The sequence below is a fragment of the Cherax quadricarinatus genome, chromosome 54 (genome assembly GCF_038502225.1).
Source record: "Cherax quadricarinatus isolate ZL_2023a chromosome 54, ASM3850222v1, whole genome shotgun sequence".
Lineage (NCBI taxonomy): Eukaryota > Metazoa > Arthropoda > Malacostraca > Decapoda > Parastacidae > Cherax > Cherax quadricarinatus.
This window is the reverse complement of record NC_091345.1, coordinates 7,438,056-7,454,931: the sequence shown is the minus strand read 5'-3', so window position 1 is coordinate 7,454,931 and position 16,876 is coordinate 7,438,056. Positions and strand designations below refer to the sequence as shown.

The 16,876-nt window shown below is 40.9% G+C and overlaps 1 protein-coding gene across 7 annotated transcripts in view; it reads left to right on the top strand.

Annotated features, from left to right (window-relative positions):
• The window catches only part of LOC128699070 (uncharacterized), a gene marked incomplete at its 3' end in the record, with an annotated part of 618,513 nt that extends 601,637 nt beyond the window's left edge, over nt 1–16,876 (top strand). For all 7 annotated transcript variants that reach the window (XM_070096571.1, XM_070096570.1, XM_070096569.1 and 4 more), the window contains 4 exon segments: nt 2,301–2,509; nt 3,311–3,630; nt 10,587–10,802; nt 14,365–16,876. In XM_070096571.1, coding sequence (XP_069952672.1) covers nt 2,301–2,509; nt 3,311–3,630; nt 10,587–10,802; nt 14,365–14,510 — 891 coding nt within the window.

Here is a 16,876-nt window from a genome sequence, read left to right as displayed (position 1 = left end):
AACATCCATGGTCCAAGACTCTTCAACCTACTAACGGGAGATACCAGAAATCTTGGCGGAACACAGGAAAAAGTTGAAGAGAAAAATGGACCGCTATCTCCTGGAAGTTCCTGATCAGCCAGATCGTGATGGCTTTATGGACCTGTAGGACTCTAGCACCAACAGCCTGGATGACAAAACGGTTTGCAGGAACGTCTGCTTCCAAATTGGGCTAGGTCAGTAGATACCTTAAAACCTGTCAGAGAGATGTCACAGGTATTGAGTTGTCATTATCAGAGGAAAAAACCTTACTATTCGGGACTTTTTATTGATGCAAAATAATTTCGCATATTCTTAACTTTACAACATATACAATGGTTTGTCTAATGCCATGAAATCAGCTGATGCTGCAAGATTTTCGTAGATCTTATAGTGTTGAAAGTGTAAAACAGGTCTAATAGTATTTCAGGATAAATATATTGAAAATTAGAAGATTGACAGATCTTCCATTGTTGCAACATTATAAGACATTAATGACCGGCATGTTTACGGCATAGCAAGATTTTATATTTGAAGCCTTAAGCACGATAATACTTTCGAGAAATAGTTATATGACACCGCATGCCTTAGCGTTGTAAGAAATTCTCAGTAGCTGTAATAGCACAACATTAAAAAGGTTTAGTGTTAAAACTTTTCACATAAAACCCTCAACTTGTTCTTATTTATAGCAGGGAAAAACCCACACGCGTTGGCAGAAATGAGACGTGCTTTTCATTATGTCTTTAAACAGCTTTTAACATGGGGGGGAGGGAAAGTGACGCAAGAGAAGAATTGTTAAGGATGCTGAATAGGCACAGAAATATTGTGGTGTGTAAGATATATATATATATATATATATATATATATATATATATATATATATATATATATATATATATATATATACAGCAAATATTGGAAGGATACGCGATGCTGGTTAAAGGTTTTGCAGCTAATATTAAAAAAACCTTCTCATTTCTATTTTATTTTGTGTTTGAATAGGTATCCCGGAAGGTAAACCTTTAATTAGTTGACTGAATTTTTCCTTTTTATTTCGTTCATAACACGAGAATGCTTCATCTCATCGACTTCAAATTTTCAACACTGGTGTACGGTAACTAGGACAAGATTCATGTAACTATTAGCGTGTTAAGGTGCCAAGTGGCCAAAGTTCTCGAATGGGTTCAGTAACTTTCAAAAAATCATCTGCTGTTTGGCTTCAAACATCACATTCAAAAAAAGATGTTTCTTAGTTTCACTCTCCGCCATCGTAAAGGTGAGTCTATAGGTACGTATTTGCCAGTTTTATGTATAAAATTGTATAAAAGTTTTATTTCCATTCATTTGTGTTGAATAAATTTGAGTACCTCTTCTGAAGGGCTTCGATAGTACTCATTAAGTCTCGTTCGTGTATAGGCAAATTTTTTCAGTATATTAAATTTGCTAAATTCTTGGAACCACTGGAATCTGTGTGATGACTATAGAATACCTTTTCGGATTGGCTTAAAAATTTTCCGCCTTGGTGTGGTTTAGAGAAAGCAAGGTTCATCTTGTTCTTGGGCCGAGAAACAACCAGTTTGCCAGTTTTATTATATAGTGATATTGATTTCCGGTCGATAACTGAAGAAAGCCTCATCTGATCGGCTTCAAGATATTAACACTAGTATATACTATAAGAAGGATGACTTTCTGTAGGTGGAGACCGTAGGTGAAAATTTGAAATATTGCTGAAATTGTTGAATTGAGATCGTTAAATTGAGGTTTCAAACATTGTTAGTGGGCTTTGTTAAAAGAAAGCTGAGCATCACTGAGCTGTGTAAACTTTAAAATACCATTTATTAAATTAATTGGTTTCCATGTGATAACTAGAGAATATATCCCCTGGAAGAATTTTTTTTTATTATTCTGGGCTGTGTAGGTGTCAATTTTATAGAAAAAAATTTATAAAATTAAACTTCTTTAAAAGAAAAAAATATTTAATTTTATTTTTGAGAACTTTCATAAAGAAAACCGAGAAATATTGAAAACTCACGTTTTTAAGAGGGTTTTTAATTTCGACGTTATGCCAGCGCTGGTCTAGTCAACCTGTTAGTGGAAAACAAGAACACTGTACCTAACTCCCTCCAAAGTTTTTATTTGTATCTTCAGAATGTTTTTTCTGGATTATTACTCGGGGATAATACATGTAACAATTGGTAAGTGCAGGAGCGCCCTCTGCTCATTTTTATGTGGACCATTCCCGATCTCGACTTCCACGACATTCAAGTGTGTTTTTTCACCAGACCCGTGGCCACACGGACTTCAGACTGGTGTGCCACAAATACGAGAATCATCGAGAGCACCATGAACATCGGCGGCCTGGTGCAGGAGGTAGTAGTGGCGGCGGCGGTGGAGGCGGCAGTGGCAGCAGTGGCGGGGACCACCACAAGCACCATCGGGACCACGCTGACGAAGACCACGTCACTGTCGTGGCTCACGTTACCGTTGGATGGTAGGTGGACCTCTAAAGTAGAATGAATTTTAAATATTTTTCAGTCTGGCAGAACTGCAAATCTTTCCTTTCTGTCTGGCTGCGAGAATAGCGTGTTCATCACTCTCTGCGCTAAATGACAGACTAGGTTTAATGTTTGATGTGTGTGTGCTTTAACACTGACCCTCTCCCACCGAGGCAGGGTGACCCGAAAGACATACTTTCACCATCATTTACACCAGCACTTCTTACCAGAGGCGCACAGATACGACAGTTTAGATGTCACTCTAAACAGCAAATATCCCAAACCCCTCCTTTAAACTGCAGTCACTGTACTTCCCACCTCCAGGACTCAAGTTCGGCTAACCTGTTTTCTTGAATCCCTTCACAAAATATTTCCCTTCTCACACTCCAACAACTCAAGTCCCAAAAGCCATGACTCCACTCCTAACATGCTCACAGACCCTCGTGGATTCAGCGCTTGGTTTTGATTAAAATAATAACACGCTCACACATGCCTGCTATATGTTCAAACCAATTGCACACGAAAACCTCCTTTACCCCTTCCTTTCATCCTTCTCTATAACGACCCCTACCACCTCCTTCCCTCCACAAGGAAAATACAAATGAAAAATTTTATTTGACTTCTAACTGCAGTCCACATTTCTGTCTCGTACCCTTGACAGGTAAATCTTGCAGATTTTCACCGTGTTCTTATTCCTGCTATATTTGCTTTCCAATTTTGGAGGTTTAGTCTGAGGCAGGGCCACGGGGTGGATGATCCACAGAACGGTCATAACACGTGTATCGTTTCCCTGACAGCAAGAGCGGGTACCAGTGTCTACGGATCTACCGTCGGGATGAACACGTTGTGCAGGTGAGGTCGGGAGAGCTGGCCTTCACTGCGGAGGAGGCTTGTTCCTCTCACTACTGGTCTCCGACCACAGCCAACCTGACCACCCTTGTTGCCGCGGGGGGTCCCCCGGGCCCATGTGGCCCTTTCGGCCGATACCACGTGCCCGACGCTCTGGTTCCCTGTGCAGGCGACGCCCCGACCTTCACCCACGTCACCGTTGGCTGCAACTCTGACTCAGGCAACACGCTGCAGCTCAACGCACGATGCCCAGAAGAATCAGTCTATGGTAAGAGCTGCCAAGGTTGTGTTTCAGTGCTTTTGTTTCCTCTAGCTCCAATGTGATGTCATGTTTCTTAATCGGGGTTCTGTAATAATAATAATGTAGTTGTTCAGAGTATATTTTTTTTTTATTTGGGCGCATACTCCAACACAAGCACCTCAGCAAACCTGATCAGGAACTGTCAGGCTATGAGGCTGTGGTTCTGATTTCTAGGGAATCTTGGGACTAACGAAAGGTGAATATTTTTCTTAGTTTTGTATCTTACCGGAATGAATACAATGATAATGTGCGGTTTATCTATTCAGTACTCGACATATTCTTTTATAATTTCATTTCAACTTTGGCTCAACTTCAGTTTTAAGTTTCCCCATTTTTTCTTAAAACAAAAGTTTGCTTACGTTAGTTTAGTTTATTACATAAATCTATAAAAAACGTTTAATATCAAATAAGCAAATTAGAAAAAATATTCCGCCATACGTCTGGCAACGAGTCGATCTTCGGCAAGTAAACTCCTTAAATTACGATAATTGCCTTAATAAATTAACGTTGGGAATTACATAGCTTACAAATATTATCTTAACTTTCAATTACGTTTGGTGAATTTACCTAAACGTTTATTTAACCACAAATAAAATAATCGAATGCGTTATATCTGGCTAGGCGATGCTGACAACGTAGGTAGGTGGTAGTTAAGTAGGTGGGTAGATGGATAATGGACGAGGACGACTACTAGTGAGAGAATTGGTTTCAGTATGAGTATAAAAGAGAGGGGAAGTGGATGTAAGCAGGGAAGAGCCAGTGGAGAGGGAGGCAGATGGAAAAGTCTGATATAGAAATACAAAGAGACGGTGGGAGACAGACAGGCGGAGACGGTGCGGGTGCGTCATACTCTAATTGTTTGAGTGAGTAATGTCTGTTGAGAGCTGTGATAAATGGTCGAGGCTGCTCCTTATGCTGCCTACCCTTCCCCTCCCCTTTCTATCTCCTTCCTTCCACTCCCTCCTCTTTTCCTTTCACATATCCATATCCCCCCTTTATATTCTCTTTCCTCCTCTCATTCCCGCTCCTCCCCCTCCTTTCATTCCCTTTCCTCTCCATTTTTTTTTTACTACCCTCCTTTTAACTCTACATCTTCCTTCCCTTCCCTTTTATCTTTCTCCCCTTTTCCCCGTCCTTCTCTTCCCCTCCCTCCCTCCCTCCTATTATCATCTGCTGTTTCGTAAGCTCCCGGCTATTATGCAGCTGTTTGTAAAAAAGCCAAGAAGCTATTTTCTGTCGAGAGAGAGAAAAAAAAAAGTCCCCACTGGGGTGACCACGCAAGAGGAGCATTAATCTGGTGTCTTCTCTTGTCTCCCTCTCTTCCCCTCCCCACTGTTCCTTCCATTCTTTCTCATTCCGCCCCCTCCTCATCCCCTCTGGCATATCACTGTCATGACCAGAGGGAGCTCAAAGGAACACTACCTTTTTCTCTCTCTGTCTTTCTCTCTCATAGTCACCTCTTCATCTTCCCATGTATCGTCACGTTCTTTCTCGCATAATCTTACCTTTCTCACTCTCCCCTTCCATACCTTTCACCCTTTCTTCTTTACCTGGAGAGAGTTCCGGGGGTCAACGCCCCCGCGGCCCGGTCTGTGACCAGGCCTCCTTTTTTTCCTCTTTCTCTTCTAAACCCCTTTTCTGTCTCTTATTCTTCCACATCACCTCCCCTCTCACAAAGTATAATAATTCCCGTCCTCAGCATGCAACACCGACGTTCACTTTCTCTCTCTGATTTTTTTTTTTAACTCAGTCGGTGTGTGGAGCTGGCAGGATCCGTTTGTTTGCTGCGAGGTGTGTGTGTGTTTAAAATTATATATATATATATATATATATATAGATATATATATATATATATATATATATATATATATATATATATATAATGTCGTGCCGAATAGGTAAAACTGGTCGATTAGTAAGAACTCATTTAAAATTAAGTTCGTTCTAAAATTTTCTCATACTTTTAAAGATACATTTTTTCATTTATGTTAATGTAAATATTAATAATTTTGTACCAAAAGAATCTTAGAAAATTTACCTAACCTTATTATAACAAGCGCAATTTAATTTACCCTAAACAAACACAATGAAATATACTTTTTTTCGTTAGGTTCAGAATGATTTTTGCGAAATTATTGCAAACAAATTTTCGCTTGCCTTATTCGGTAAGAAGAGCGTTGCTGTTTAAGCCACAGTCGCAAGTTTTATATATTCTCCACGACAAACACACACACACACACACACACGGGGTCAGGAACTGTGACTCGACCCCTGCAACCACAAATATGTGAGTACACACACACACACACACACGGGGTCAGGAACTGTGACTCGACCCCTGCAACCACAAATATGTGAGTACACACACACACAAGCTTTGTGGTGAAGACAGTCTTGACATGTCCATTTAGGCGCTCAAAGTAAGCTTTTGTTTGAAGTATATAAACAATAGTAATACAATTACCTCTTCTTTGCGGCTGATAGAAGAGAAAAGGAGTGTTGTGTTTAGAACGTGACCGTATGTGAGGACGGAGCGGTGTGTGAGGACTGGAACAGCTCATATTTTGTATAACCTTGGGACGCTTAACAATCAGTGCATTAATGGTACACTATACGGATGAGTTTGTAAGACATACGCAGCATCTAGGTGTTGCTTGTGTCTCTTATTTGTCAACAGCACGAACAAAACACACAACTCTAATATCACATTAAGTTTAAATAACCGACATAAATTATCAACGTCAAAAAAAAAAAAAACTGAAAGTTCCCTGATGTGAGGGATAACTGATGAATACCATGAGGCATACCTTCCTCTCCCTAGTTATCTGTTGGATGTTTTCACTTGTCAACCTCCATTGAATTACTATGTGCTTGCTTGCCCCCTCTAATTGATCTGGAAGGACACTTCCTTATGGGGGGAATAACTGTGAGGGGGATACCTTGAGGAGTAGCTTTCTGTGAGGAGTACGAGGAGTGGAGAGGAGAGACAGGGCAGTGAAGGCGGAATGCTCATATAATGGCGCCCTGGCTGGCGCAGTGTGCAGATGGGCTGATCACTGGGTTAAGCCGGGTCCGGGCTTAACCTGGTAATCTTCGGTTACCAGGTGTACGAGCTGTGTCACTCTGAGGACTTGATAGTCCAGTGCGAGTATGTGACTACTGTATCCTGATTTATTCCTCAGTTTCTGCTAGCCACTCCAATGATACCTTTTTCTCCACCACCTGGTATATGTTTTGACATAAGTGTTGTAGACTGGTGGTACTCAACAGTAATAACTTTCCACTAAAATTTTGTATCCTTATTCTGTCAGACAGTAAATAGATTGATTTACTGTAAAGTATCTTTCAATTTATCCTTAAAACTTACCGATAAACTCCCCTCCTTATTTATTTGTAAATATATACTATATTTACATTATAATTTATCTATGATTTACTTGCCAAGTCAGAGCAATGGGACAGCGAGCACTTGAGAGAGAATAAGGTGAAACGATTAACCTCTGTTATATAGTGTGGATAATTAACCACTAATTATTGAAAAATTAGATAATTAAGCGAGACCGGAAGTCTTGGGAGTTATAGCCTAACACTGAAGTCCCTACAGGCACCCTGGTAATTATAAAAGCCATGACTTAAGCGAAAGGCCGACACTGTGGGCGATATGTGCGTGTACCAGATCCTCAGTCTACAGAAAATCTTCTCAAAGTAACGATTCCTGTTGAAGAAGAGGAGGGGGGGGTAAGGGGAGGCCAAACACCCACCTACTGCCAATTTTTTTCTTAACTTGCTGCTAATCTGTAGGACCTACCGGACCCGTCACTTCCCGAGGACGCAGTGACATGTGGAGTCGATGTGAGGTACAAGTCTGTTTTAGAGTTAGCTCGAGATGGCAGAATTTGCTTCAGCATCTGCCCGTTCATCACAAAGGAGTGAGAAGGGGGTTGGTAGAATGAGGGAAGAAAGGGCAAGAGCACATTCTTGCGTATTTTACATAAAAAAGTGTATATACAACAAATATCTTTGCTTTGAAATTAAAGTCTGGAATAAGAAGCTTGTTGAACGATGATATATCCACAGGAAAAACATGAAAATAAGTCAGTCACACTCTCCTTTTCCTATGATTATCCCCATCCCCTTTCATCAACAATATTCCAGTAATTAATTTTTATAGTGGGCTAGAAGAAGATAAATTATGTAACATCACAGTCACTAGTGAAATGGTTGTGAAGCAGATAGACAGACTGAAGCAAAATAAGTCGCCGGGTCCTGATGAGGTTTTTTTCAAGGGTTCTTAAGGAATGCAAAATGGAACTCTGTGAACCATTAACTAATATTTTTAATTTATCTCTTCAAACAGGTGTAGTGTCTGATATGTGGAAGATGGCTAATGTAATTCCTATTTTTAAAACAGGGGACAAGTCGTTACCGTCCAATAAGCCTGACCTCAATTGTAGGCAAATTACTAGAGTCAATTATAGCTGAGATTATAAGAAGCCATCTCGATAAGCATAGCTTGATTAAGGATACTCAGCATGGATTCACAAGAGGCCGGTCTTGTCTAACTAATTTATTAACTTAATTCAGTAAAGCTTTTGAGGCTGTTGACCACGATGAAGAATTTGATATTATTTACTTAGATTTTAGTAAGGCTTTTGATAGAGTTCCACACCATAGACTGTTAAAGAAAGTGGCAGCTCATGGCATTGGGGGAAAAGTGCTTCGTGGATCGAGTCATGGCTCACTGACAGGAAGCAGAGAGTGTCCATAAATCCGAGTGGGGATCTGTAACAAGTGGCGTTCCACAGGGATCAGTCTTGGGCCCGTTGTTGTTTATAATATATATCAATGATCTTGATGAGGGAATTACTAGTGATATGAGCAAATTCGCCGATGACACAAAGATAGGTAGGATAATTGATTCAAACGTAGATGTTATGGAACTTCAGGAGGATTTAAACAAACTCTATTCTTGGTCAGAAAAGTGGCAGATGCAGTTCAATGTAGATAAATGCAAGGTTCTGAAGCTTGAGAGTGCCCATAACCCTAGTACTTATAAGTTAAATGATGTAGAACTTAGCCATACAGATTGCGAAAAGGACTTGGGGGTTATGGTGAGCAGCAACCTTAAACCAAGACAGCAATGCCTAAGCGTACGTAATAAGGCAAATAGATTACTGGGATTTATATCAAGAAGTGTAAGCAACAGAAGTCCAGAGGTCATACTGCAGCTTTATACATCATTAGTAAGGCCTCACCTAGATTATGCAGCTCAGTTCTGGTCTCCATATTACAGAATGGACATAAATTCGTTAGAAAACATTCAGCGTAGGATGACTAAATTAATACATAGCATTAGAAATCTTCCTTATGAAGAAAGATTGAAGACTCTTAAGTTACATTCACTTGTTAGACGAAGAATGAGGGGGGACCTGATCGAAGTGTATAAGTGGAAGATAGGTATTAATAAAGGGGATATTAATAAGGTCTTGAGGATGTCTCTCCAAGAGAGAACCCGCAGTAATGGATTTAAATTAGTTAAGTTTAGATTTAGAAAGGACATAGGAAAGTATTGGTTTGGAAATAGGGTAGTTGATGAGCGGAACAGTCTACCTAGTTGGGTTATTGAGGCTGGGACTTTGGGTAGTTTCAAATTTAGGTTGGATAAGTACATGAGTGGGAGGGGTTGGATTTGAGTGGGACTTTCACATCAGAGCTTATTTCTTGGGTGGCATTGAAAATTGGGTTGGGCAAATGTTTTGTTAGTGAGATGAATTGTAAAGGACCTGCCTAGTATGGGCCAACAGGCCTGCTGCAGTGTTCCTCCTTTCTTATGTTCTTATCACTCTCCCCTCCCCACTCTCTTACCCCTTACTACCCATTTTGATCCCTCTCTTCCCTTAGTTTTATCCTTCTCTCCCCTTTCTTTTCCATCCCACTTCCCTTCTATTCTTAGGCATATGATGATTCTCCATTGCAGTATATTATTGTATGTTTTTAGATGTATTATGTCATTCATATTTCTCTCCTCTCTCTTTTTTCCCTGCCTCTTATATATAATTTCTCTTGCCCCGTTATGAGGTGGAGATATCTTCCAAAAACGATTATATTTCTTCAGTGTTCGTGATATACCACACACTGAGATGGTAATTCCCAAAATATAGCAACTCCAGCCCTGCTGGAATGAAACCTTTCGAGCTGTCGTAGCTGATGAACCCTTAATGTAATGCTTACAAAATTCTCATTGCCCTACTGAAATCTCCCAGCATAGGCCGACACAATTCAACACTGTGACTCATCTATTGTGATGGAATATGACAAAGAAAGCATAGATAGCTATTGTTCTAATAGGGTGACTAGACTTCTGATGTATCCAATTTTGCTGAATAAAAAGTAACTCCTATTGTTCCTCTCTCCTCTTTTACCCCTCCCCTCTTTATCCTTTTTTTTTCTATCCCTCTCTCCCCTCTCCCTACATTCTATAATAATTCCATTTCTGCTTGAACAAAATCTTTCAAGCTGAAATAGCTGCTGAAGCCATAGTGGAATACCATATTGAAGTCTCCCAGCTCAGGCTAAGACTTCATCACCTGATGTACAAAACCCAAAGTATGTGATGAAATTTGATGGGGAACAACATGGTTACAAAGGGGAAGACAAAAACCCATCTAAGTATTGCAGCAGCCTACTGTGGATATGTATATCCATGACGTAATTATTACATATGGAAGGGTATCAAAACGCTGGTGACGTTCCCACCATGTGTCAGTCAGGATAGCAGCACACAGTCAATATTCACCCCTTGTAATTATCATTTAGAAAAGGGTTGCGGCACACTGCGAGTTTTCCCCACGACTTTCATCTGGAGTAGGGCACCAGCACACTGGTGATGTACCCAATTTTAATGCATTTTTTTTTTTTTGCAGTATTCCACTGTCACGGTCAGTGGGAGTCTGAGGGAGTGACGTATGTTGTGGCATCTCCCATGTCCCGGGCATCTGGTGCCCCGCGTCGAGTGTGTTTCGCCTACAGTGTGGCCTCTGCCCCCGGCGCGGCCCACACGCTCACGCTCACCGCACGACATGACACCTGCATCCAGCGACAACACGACGCACACATTGCCCTCAACGCCACGCTGGCAGGTGTGTCCTTATCCTTCATGCTGGGAATGTGTGTGTGTGTGAGAGAGTGAGAGAGTGAGAGAGTGAGAGAGAGAGAGAGAGGGGGGGGGGTATCTAAATCTGTCGAGGATTCTAATGGCAAATATAGGAAGTACTGTCAGAACATAGGTACAATTCTCCACGATTGAATGAGACAAGTTCCTTCAGGAACTGCCATGCTTGATCATCCAGGCTCTGATGGCTGTATTAACCTCAGTGACAAGGTTTCCATCAGGTTCAGCTTCAAGGATAAAACTCTTGAAACAGGCCACAGGCTTGATTTTATGCAAATATTTGTAAGACATATTCCAATATTATAATATCAAATACCTACTCCAGAGACTGTTGACTAAATTTAGGAATGAGATGGAGAACGGCACCTGGACCTAATTTCTGGAATTTGCAATTTATAAAGAAATGCAAAGTGCCATTAGCTTCATTAATTTGTGTGTTCTTTAGAGGCTTTTAGATTCAAGGGAAATCCCGGAAGTTGAAAAAATTGCAGACGTCACAACAGCCAGGAAGATGATGGGATTGATAATGAGAAAATTCGAAACTAGGGAAATAGTGCCAATGATGACACTTAAAATCGCTTGTGGTCTCTTATTCGGAATATTGTTTAGAGATGACGGCCCCGTTCAGGGCAGGAGAAATATTAGAGCTGGGGGCAGATACAGAGATCGTTTACGGCATGCATAGAGCCAATAAAACATTTAAATTACTGGGAGCGCCTTAGTCTTAAATATGTGCTCACTCTACCGGAGGAGAAATCAGTGATAATATATACGTACTTGGAAAGCAAGTACTTGAGGGTCCTATGTCAAATCTGCAATCTAAGTCAACATGAAAGATTATGCTACCACACCTAATAACTCATTATGAAAATATAACGAGTTTTTAAGAAAACTTAAATGCAAAAGCATTTTACAAACGAGACCGTGGAGTGATAGCCCATAAAATTAGGTCATTTGGTATAAGAGGCATAGTAGGAAAAGGGATATTCAATTTTCTGACAGAATTCAGAAAACTTACAAGCAGATACCAAGTCTTCAATTGGGCAACGAGAAAGAGCATGATTAATGGTGACTTATGTGTTGATTGCTGTTCCACTAATAATCCACAATCTTTATCATAGTGACAGACCTGTGTATAAGCTGTGATTCGAATGTTTCCACGATAATGTTTTACAACCGAAGGTGAACCTGGGTCATAGAGGGTCATAGAGCCATGAAGATGAAAACATTAAACAAATACTTTGTGATGAATTCGACACTTGGGTATCTTGATTGTGGAAACGTTTCGCCAACCAGTGGCTTTCTCAGTCCAGTACAGAGAAGAATGGTTGTAGATCAGGAGCAGTGTGGGGGTACTCAGTCCCTCATCCTGGAGTCGACGTGATCACATCGATGGTATCCAGGTTAGTTCCATTGTTGTGAAACAGTATTAACCGTCTCTACAAATGAGAGCAAAATGGAACAGAAATAACGACCATCAAACACCCTAAGATGGACAGGTCTAAAAACCAAAGCAAAATCCCAGTTATAATGCTAGGCACTGTAATTCATTGTATTCAGACAGTGACAGTGTACAAATAACTCACAACATAGAATGATCTTGAGGCAAGTTCTGGACAGAAACGCATCATGGCAGGAATATTCTACATCTATTCACAAGATTATATATATATATATATATATATATAGTATATATCTCTATAAGTATATGCTTCTAAACTGTTATATTCTGAGCACCTCTGCATGATAATATATAATATGATATATATATGCCTCGGTGGGAGACGACCGACTTGTTGATATATATATATATGGACCATGCACAAGATCCTTGTGAGATAAAAGAAAGAAAACATCAGTCTGTGGATATATAAAAATACATAAGGATATATAGGGATATACAAAAACCTTAGAAGAACACGTAGAAGTGAAGAGAAGGATCAGCCAGCCAGGAACTTCACTTCCACGCTGACAGAGAGGAAAGCAGCTCTTTAGACAATTTCCAGAAATCACAAACAACGTGTACTAACAGAGTTAACTGGTGTAACGCAACGATGTATACCGACACAGGTGAGAAGGGCGCGCCCCTATTGGGCTCAATACGGAAAAAAGCATCGGAAATCCTAAAACACAAATTGCATCTGTAAGCCTGGCCAATTTTTATATCCTCACCTCCCTCAACAGAATGAACTACACAATGTAAACTACATACATCCAACACACAACCTAACACACATATCTTAAATATTACTACTGGATTGCAATTTCTGTACAGAGTAACAGATGTTATTATATTAGGTAAACATCTTACGCACAAAATAAAATTTACAACAATAAAATATACCTAATGCCGCAAGCTTTATATTTAGCCTTAAAAAATGTCTGTATTGTTTTCACTTACTCTGTCAATTTCAACGACAATTTTTTCTTAGACATTATCAAAGTGTTTGTATGTCACTTTCTAGGCATATTGTGACAGTTTCCAACCGCTTAGTTATGCCAAGTATCAAGAAATCAAAAATACGGGACACAAATCACAGAAGAAACATTTCATAGAACTCAAGGCGCACGTAAAAGACTGGAAGAATACTTGTAGATGGCCTTTCATTTCCAGGACAGAGTAAGGCAAAGGCAAGGAAAATGACGGGGTAGGTAATGAGTGCTTTTAAAGCAAGGGAAATAAGACTTGTTGGTACTATTTAAATTACTGGTACTCTCACGTTTAGCATACTGTCAACAAAGCACTTAACTGGAATACCTCAAAGAACTTGGAACGTGCTTGAGCAGATGATGGCCTAGTGCCAAAGCTACATACTATCAGTTTAGTGGAGTGAGATATGGAAATGCAAAATAAACTCAGCAAAAAGCATCCGCGGTCCAAGACTCTTCAACCTGCTACCTGCATATATTAGAAATATTACAGGAACAAGTGTAGAAATTTTTAAAAGGAAACTGGATTATTATCTCTTATGCGTCTAAGATCAACGAAGATGTGATGGCTATATGAGCTGCCTCGCTGCTATTAGTAACAGTTTGATTAAACAGGCAATCGACATGGAAGCCTGCCCTCAGGCAGAGTTTTAAGAGGATGGAAAAAGCTATTAAACTAAGTCACAGGTAAATAGAAAGGTATAATGTATATTGTATTGATGGGGAAGCTCTAAACCCGTAGAGGTTGTACAGAGCCTGAGGAATGAGAAGTGAACAGGTTTAATCCTGGAAAGGATGGGTAGCTTCACTTCTTCAATCAAATGTCGCTCACGACCATCAAAGCTCCGCCTAATTGGGCAGCTTAGAGAGCATAAATATACACTAAGCACCATGTAACAGTAACTTCGGGGTAATTGTATTGTTCATGAATAAAATTAAAACGCTCCTCTTTCCTAAAATTTATAATTTTGTGTTAAAATAAAAAGTCTTGTTTTCAGATTCGGAGAAGAAATAAGTATATATTTAAATCTTAGGAAAATCTATAATGTGTGTTGCGTTGCTTCATGTACCTTACGTTGTTCATCTGTTCCTTTTCTTAGGAAAATGCATGGAGGTGGGCAGCATGAGCTCGGGTAGCAGCAGCAACAGGAGCAAGGGTCCGGCGGGAGGTTTGCATCTCGCCACAACTCTTCTCCTCCTCCTCCTCCTCATCCTCGTCGTCCCGGCCACCGCATTATCATTGTAGTTTTGGATGAGAGGGGGTTAGTGTGTAGTGGTATGCATGTGTCTGCATACTTGTACTGGGTGTATAAGTATACAATTGGCGTCTGCAAGTATGTGGGATAGTGTGTGCCCGTGCGTGTGCGCATGTGTGAGAGAGTTGCTGACTGAGGGTTCGCCAGCGCACTCATTGTTGCGTGTGTTGTGTGTGTGCTGGGCGAGCTGCTGGCTGAAAGCCTTGATGTTAGCTCGTAAAACCTGATAAAAAGACCTATTGCTTAAGAGTATTTAGTTTCCCATTCCTTGGTGTAAAAGACACGATGTATCGGCTGCTTCTCGTCGCCCCCAGCAGGTCGTGTCCTCAGGAGTCTGGCTGGCTCTCTCTCACAGTCCTTGTTGAGCACATGTGAACGATGTTTTCAAGTTCCTCTCAAACTTTGAGTGATACGAGAAGGTCAGCATAGTCTTGCCAAGTATCCTCCATATTATCACACTGAGGGATGACATATAAACATTTAAAAACTCCCGTTCTAAAGCTAATGATGTACAGTATGTGTGTTATGCCGTCTTAGTGGGACTTTCTCCAGCCTCTTTATCGAGGCAGCTGAGAAAGTCGTTGAGCTGCCAGGCTCCTTTCAAGTGACTTTGCTGGGTGTGTCTGTGAAACGGGATCGTTGCCGTTACGTCTTCCTAATCTTTTTATTCGCTATTCCAATATTTCTTTTCACTCTCCCTCCTCTGTATCTTTCTTTTTATGTCCTTTTCCTTGTTTATTTTCACGAGTTAGCAGTAACTGAAAGCAAGGAGTTGCTGTTCCCTGTATCTGCCTGCGTTTGGTCTATTTTCTTTGACAATTCTCGAGTCTGTTTTCTATTACCGTGCGTGTTGACGATAGCCAACTGATGGAGCATGCCAGCTGTGTCCTTCAGCGCGGTCCTTACCTATTAGTTATTACCTGGCCTTCCTCCAGAGCTAAGTTACATACCTGTGTGAAGGTTCTTTCAACTTGCGATGAGTGGAGAAAGAGTACACTGTATTTCTTTAATGCTTTAGCTTAATAAATATAAATATATATATATATATACTTTGATAATTGTATGATGGCCACCAATATTTTCGGTGGAGAGACGTGTTGTGATATTTGTTTAATGTATTCACACAAGAGGCGGGCGAGAAGTCCGTTTTATCTCAGCAGACAACACTTTCCGTGTGATGACAGCTTTGCTACCAAATGAGTGTATGAAAGACTTTATTGTGATCAGTGGAAAAGGGCTGGCCGGAAGCGGTGGGCGGGGACACTCTGGACACATACCTGAGGACTTCACGTCCGCGTTCATTCGAGCGAGAGCGATGACCACAATGTGTGTTGGAGCTTTGCAGGTGATTAAGACTGGGTATCATTAATCCTATCAGAAGAGAGGCTCTATCATGAGTGAAATCCCTCGAAGTCCTGAAGTGAAGACCTACAATAGCTCATAAGGCCGTGAAGTGAAGACCTAACGAGAAATAATGGAAGAGCCACAGTTGTGCCAGAAGCTCTGAATTAGAGACCTAGCAAAGGAAAGGCTGCTGAAGTGTCACGGTTGATCTTGCCGAGCGTGAAGGTTCTCAGACTCGCTCAAGTAGTGTCCTAGGTGACAGGCGGCCATAGGGTAGCAACCAGCCGCCCGTTTCGTGGTCCCCTCCCGCCCGCTCTGAATTTGTCAAGGCTGGCTTCTGTCCACATTCATGTCGTTCACCCATCATTTAGGCGCCTTCGTCTGGTTTGGAGGCACTGTGCCAGATTTTTAATTGAGAATTTTGATTAGATAAGTGTAGCCAGGTCCTGATGACTTATTGCATGTAAACAAGACTTACGTCCGAAGTCTGCTGACACGGTGCTCCAAGAAGGACAGAAGAACGCCATTAGAATATTTTCCCTATTATTTAACTATTGTGATAATGTATGGGAATGACATACTAGTCGATTTTTATGATTTTTTCCCTTTTGTATTTATTACTACGAATCTTTGTTTTCGACGAACTGGGGAGAGGAAATAGTATGGGGTTGATTAACTGTAAGAGTACGGTGTTGAAGACCACAGAGAATGCCTCGTCGAAGAGCCTGTCCTGCACCACCACCACCCACCTTCTAACACCCACACCTGCCCATGCCCACGCCCAGATCCTCTCCCCCCCCTCCTAAATAAGTGCAACAATTCTTAAATTATTTGTGCGAGCTCGAAAAAAAGAGTGGTTAGCGTGGTGAACGCTTTATTGTATTGAGTTCCAGTAGACTTGTTAAGGTTGAAGAGGGCAGTGATGGCAAGATGTGGGGGAGGGGGGGTTGGTCCTGTGGCCTCTATCCTCAGGGTGCCTTAAGCTTGTTCCCCTCAAAGAAACAAATGGCTT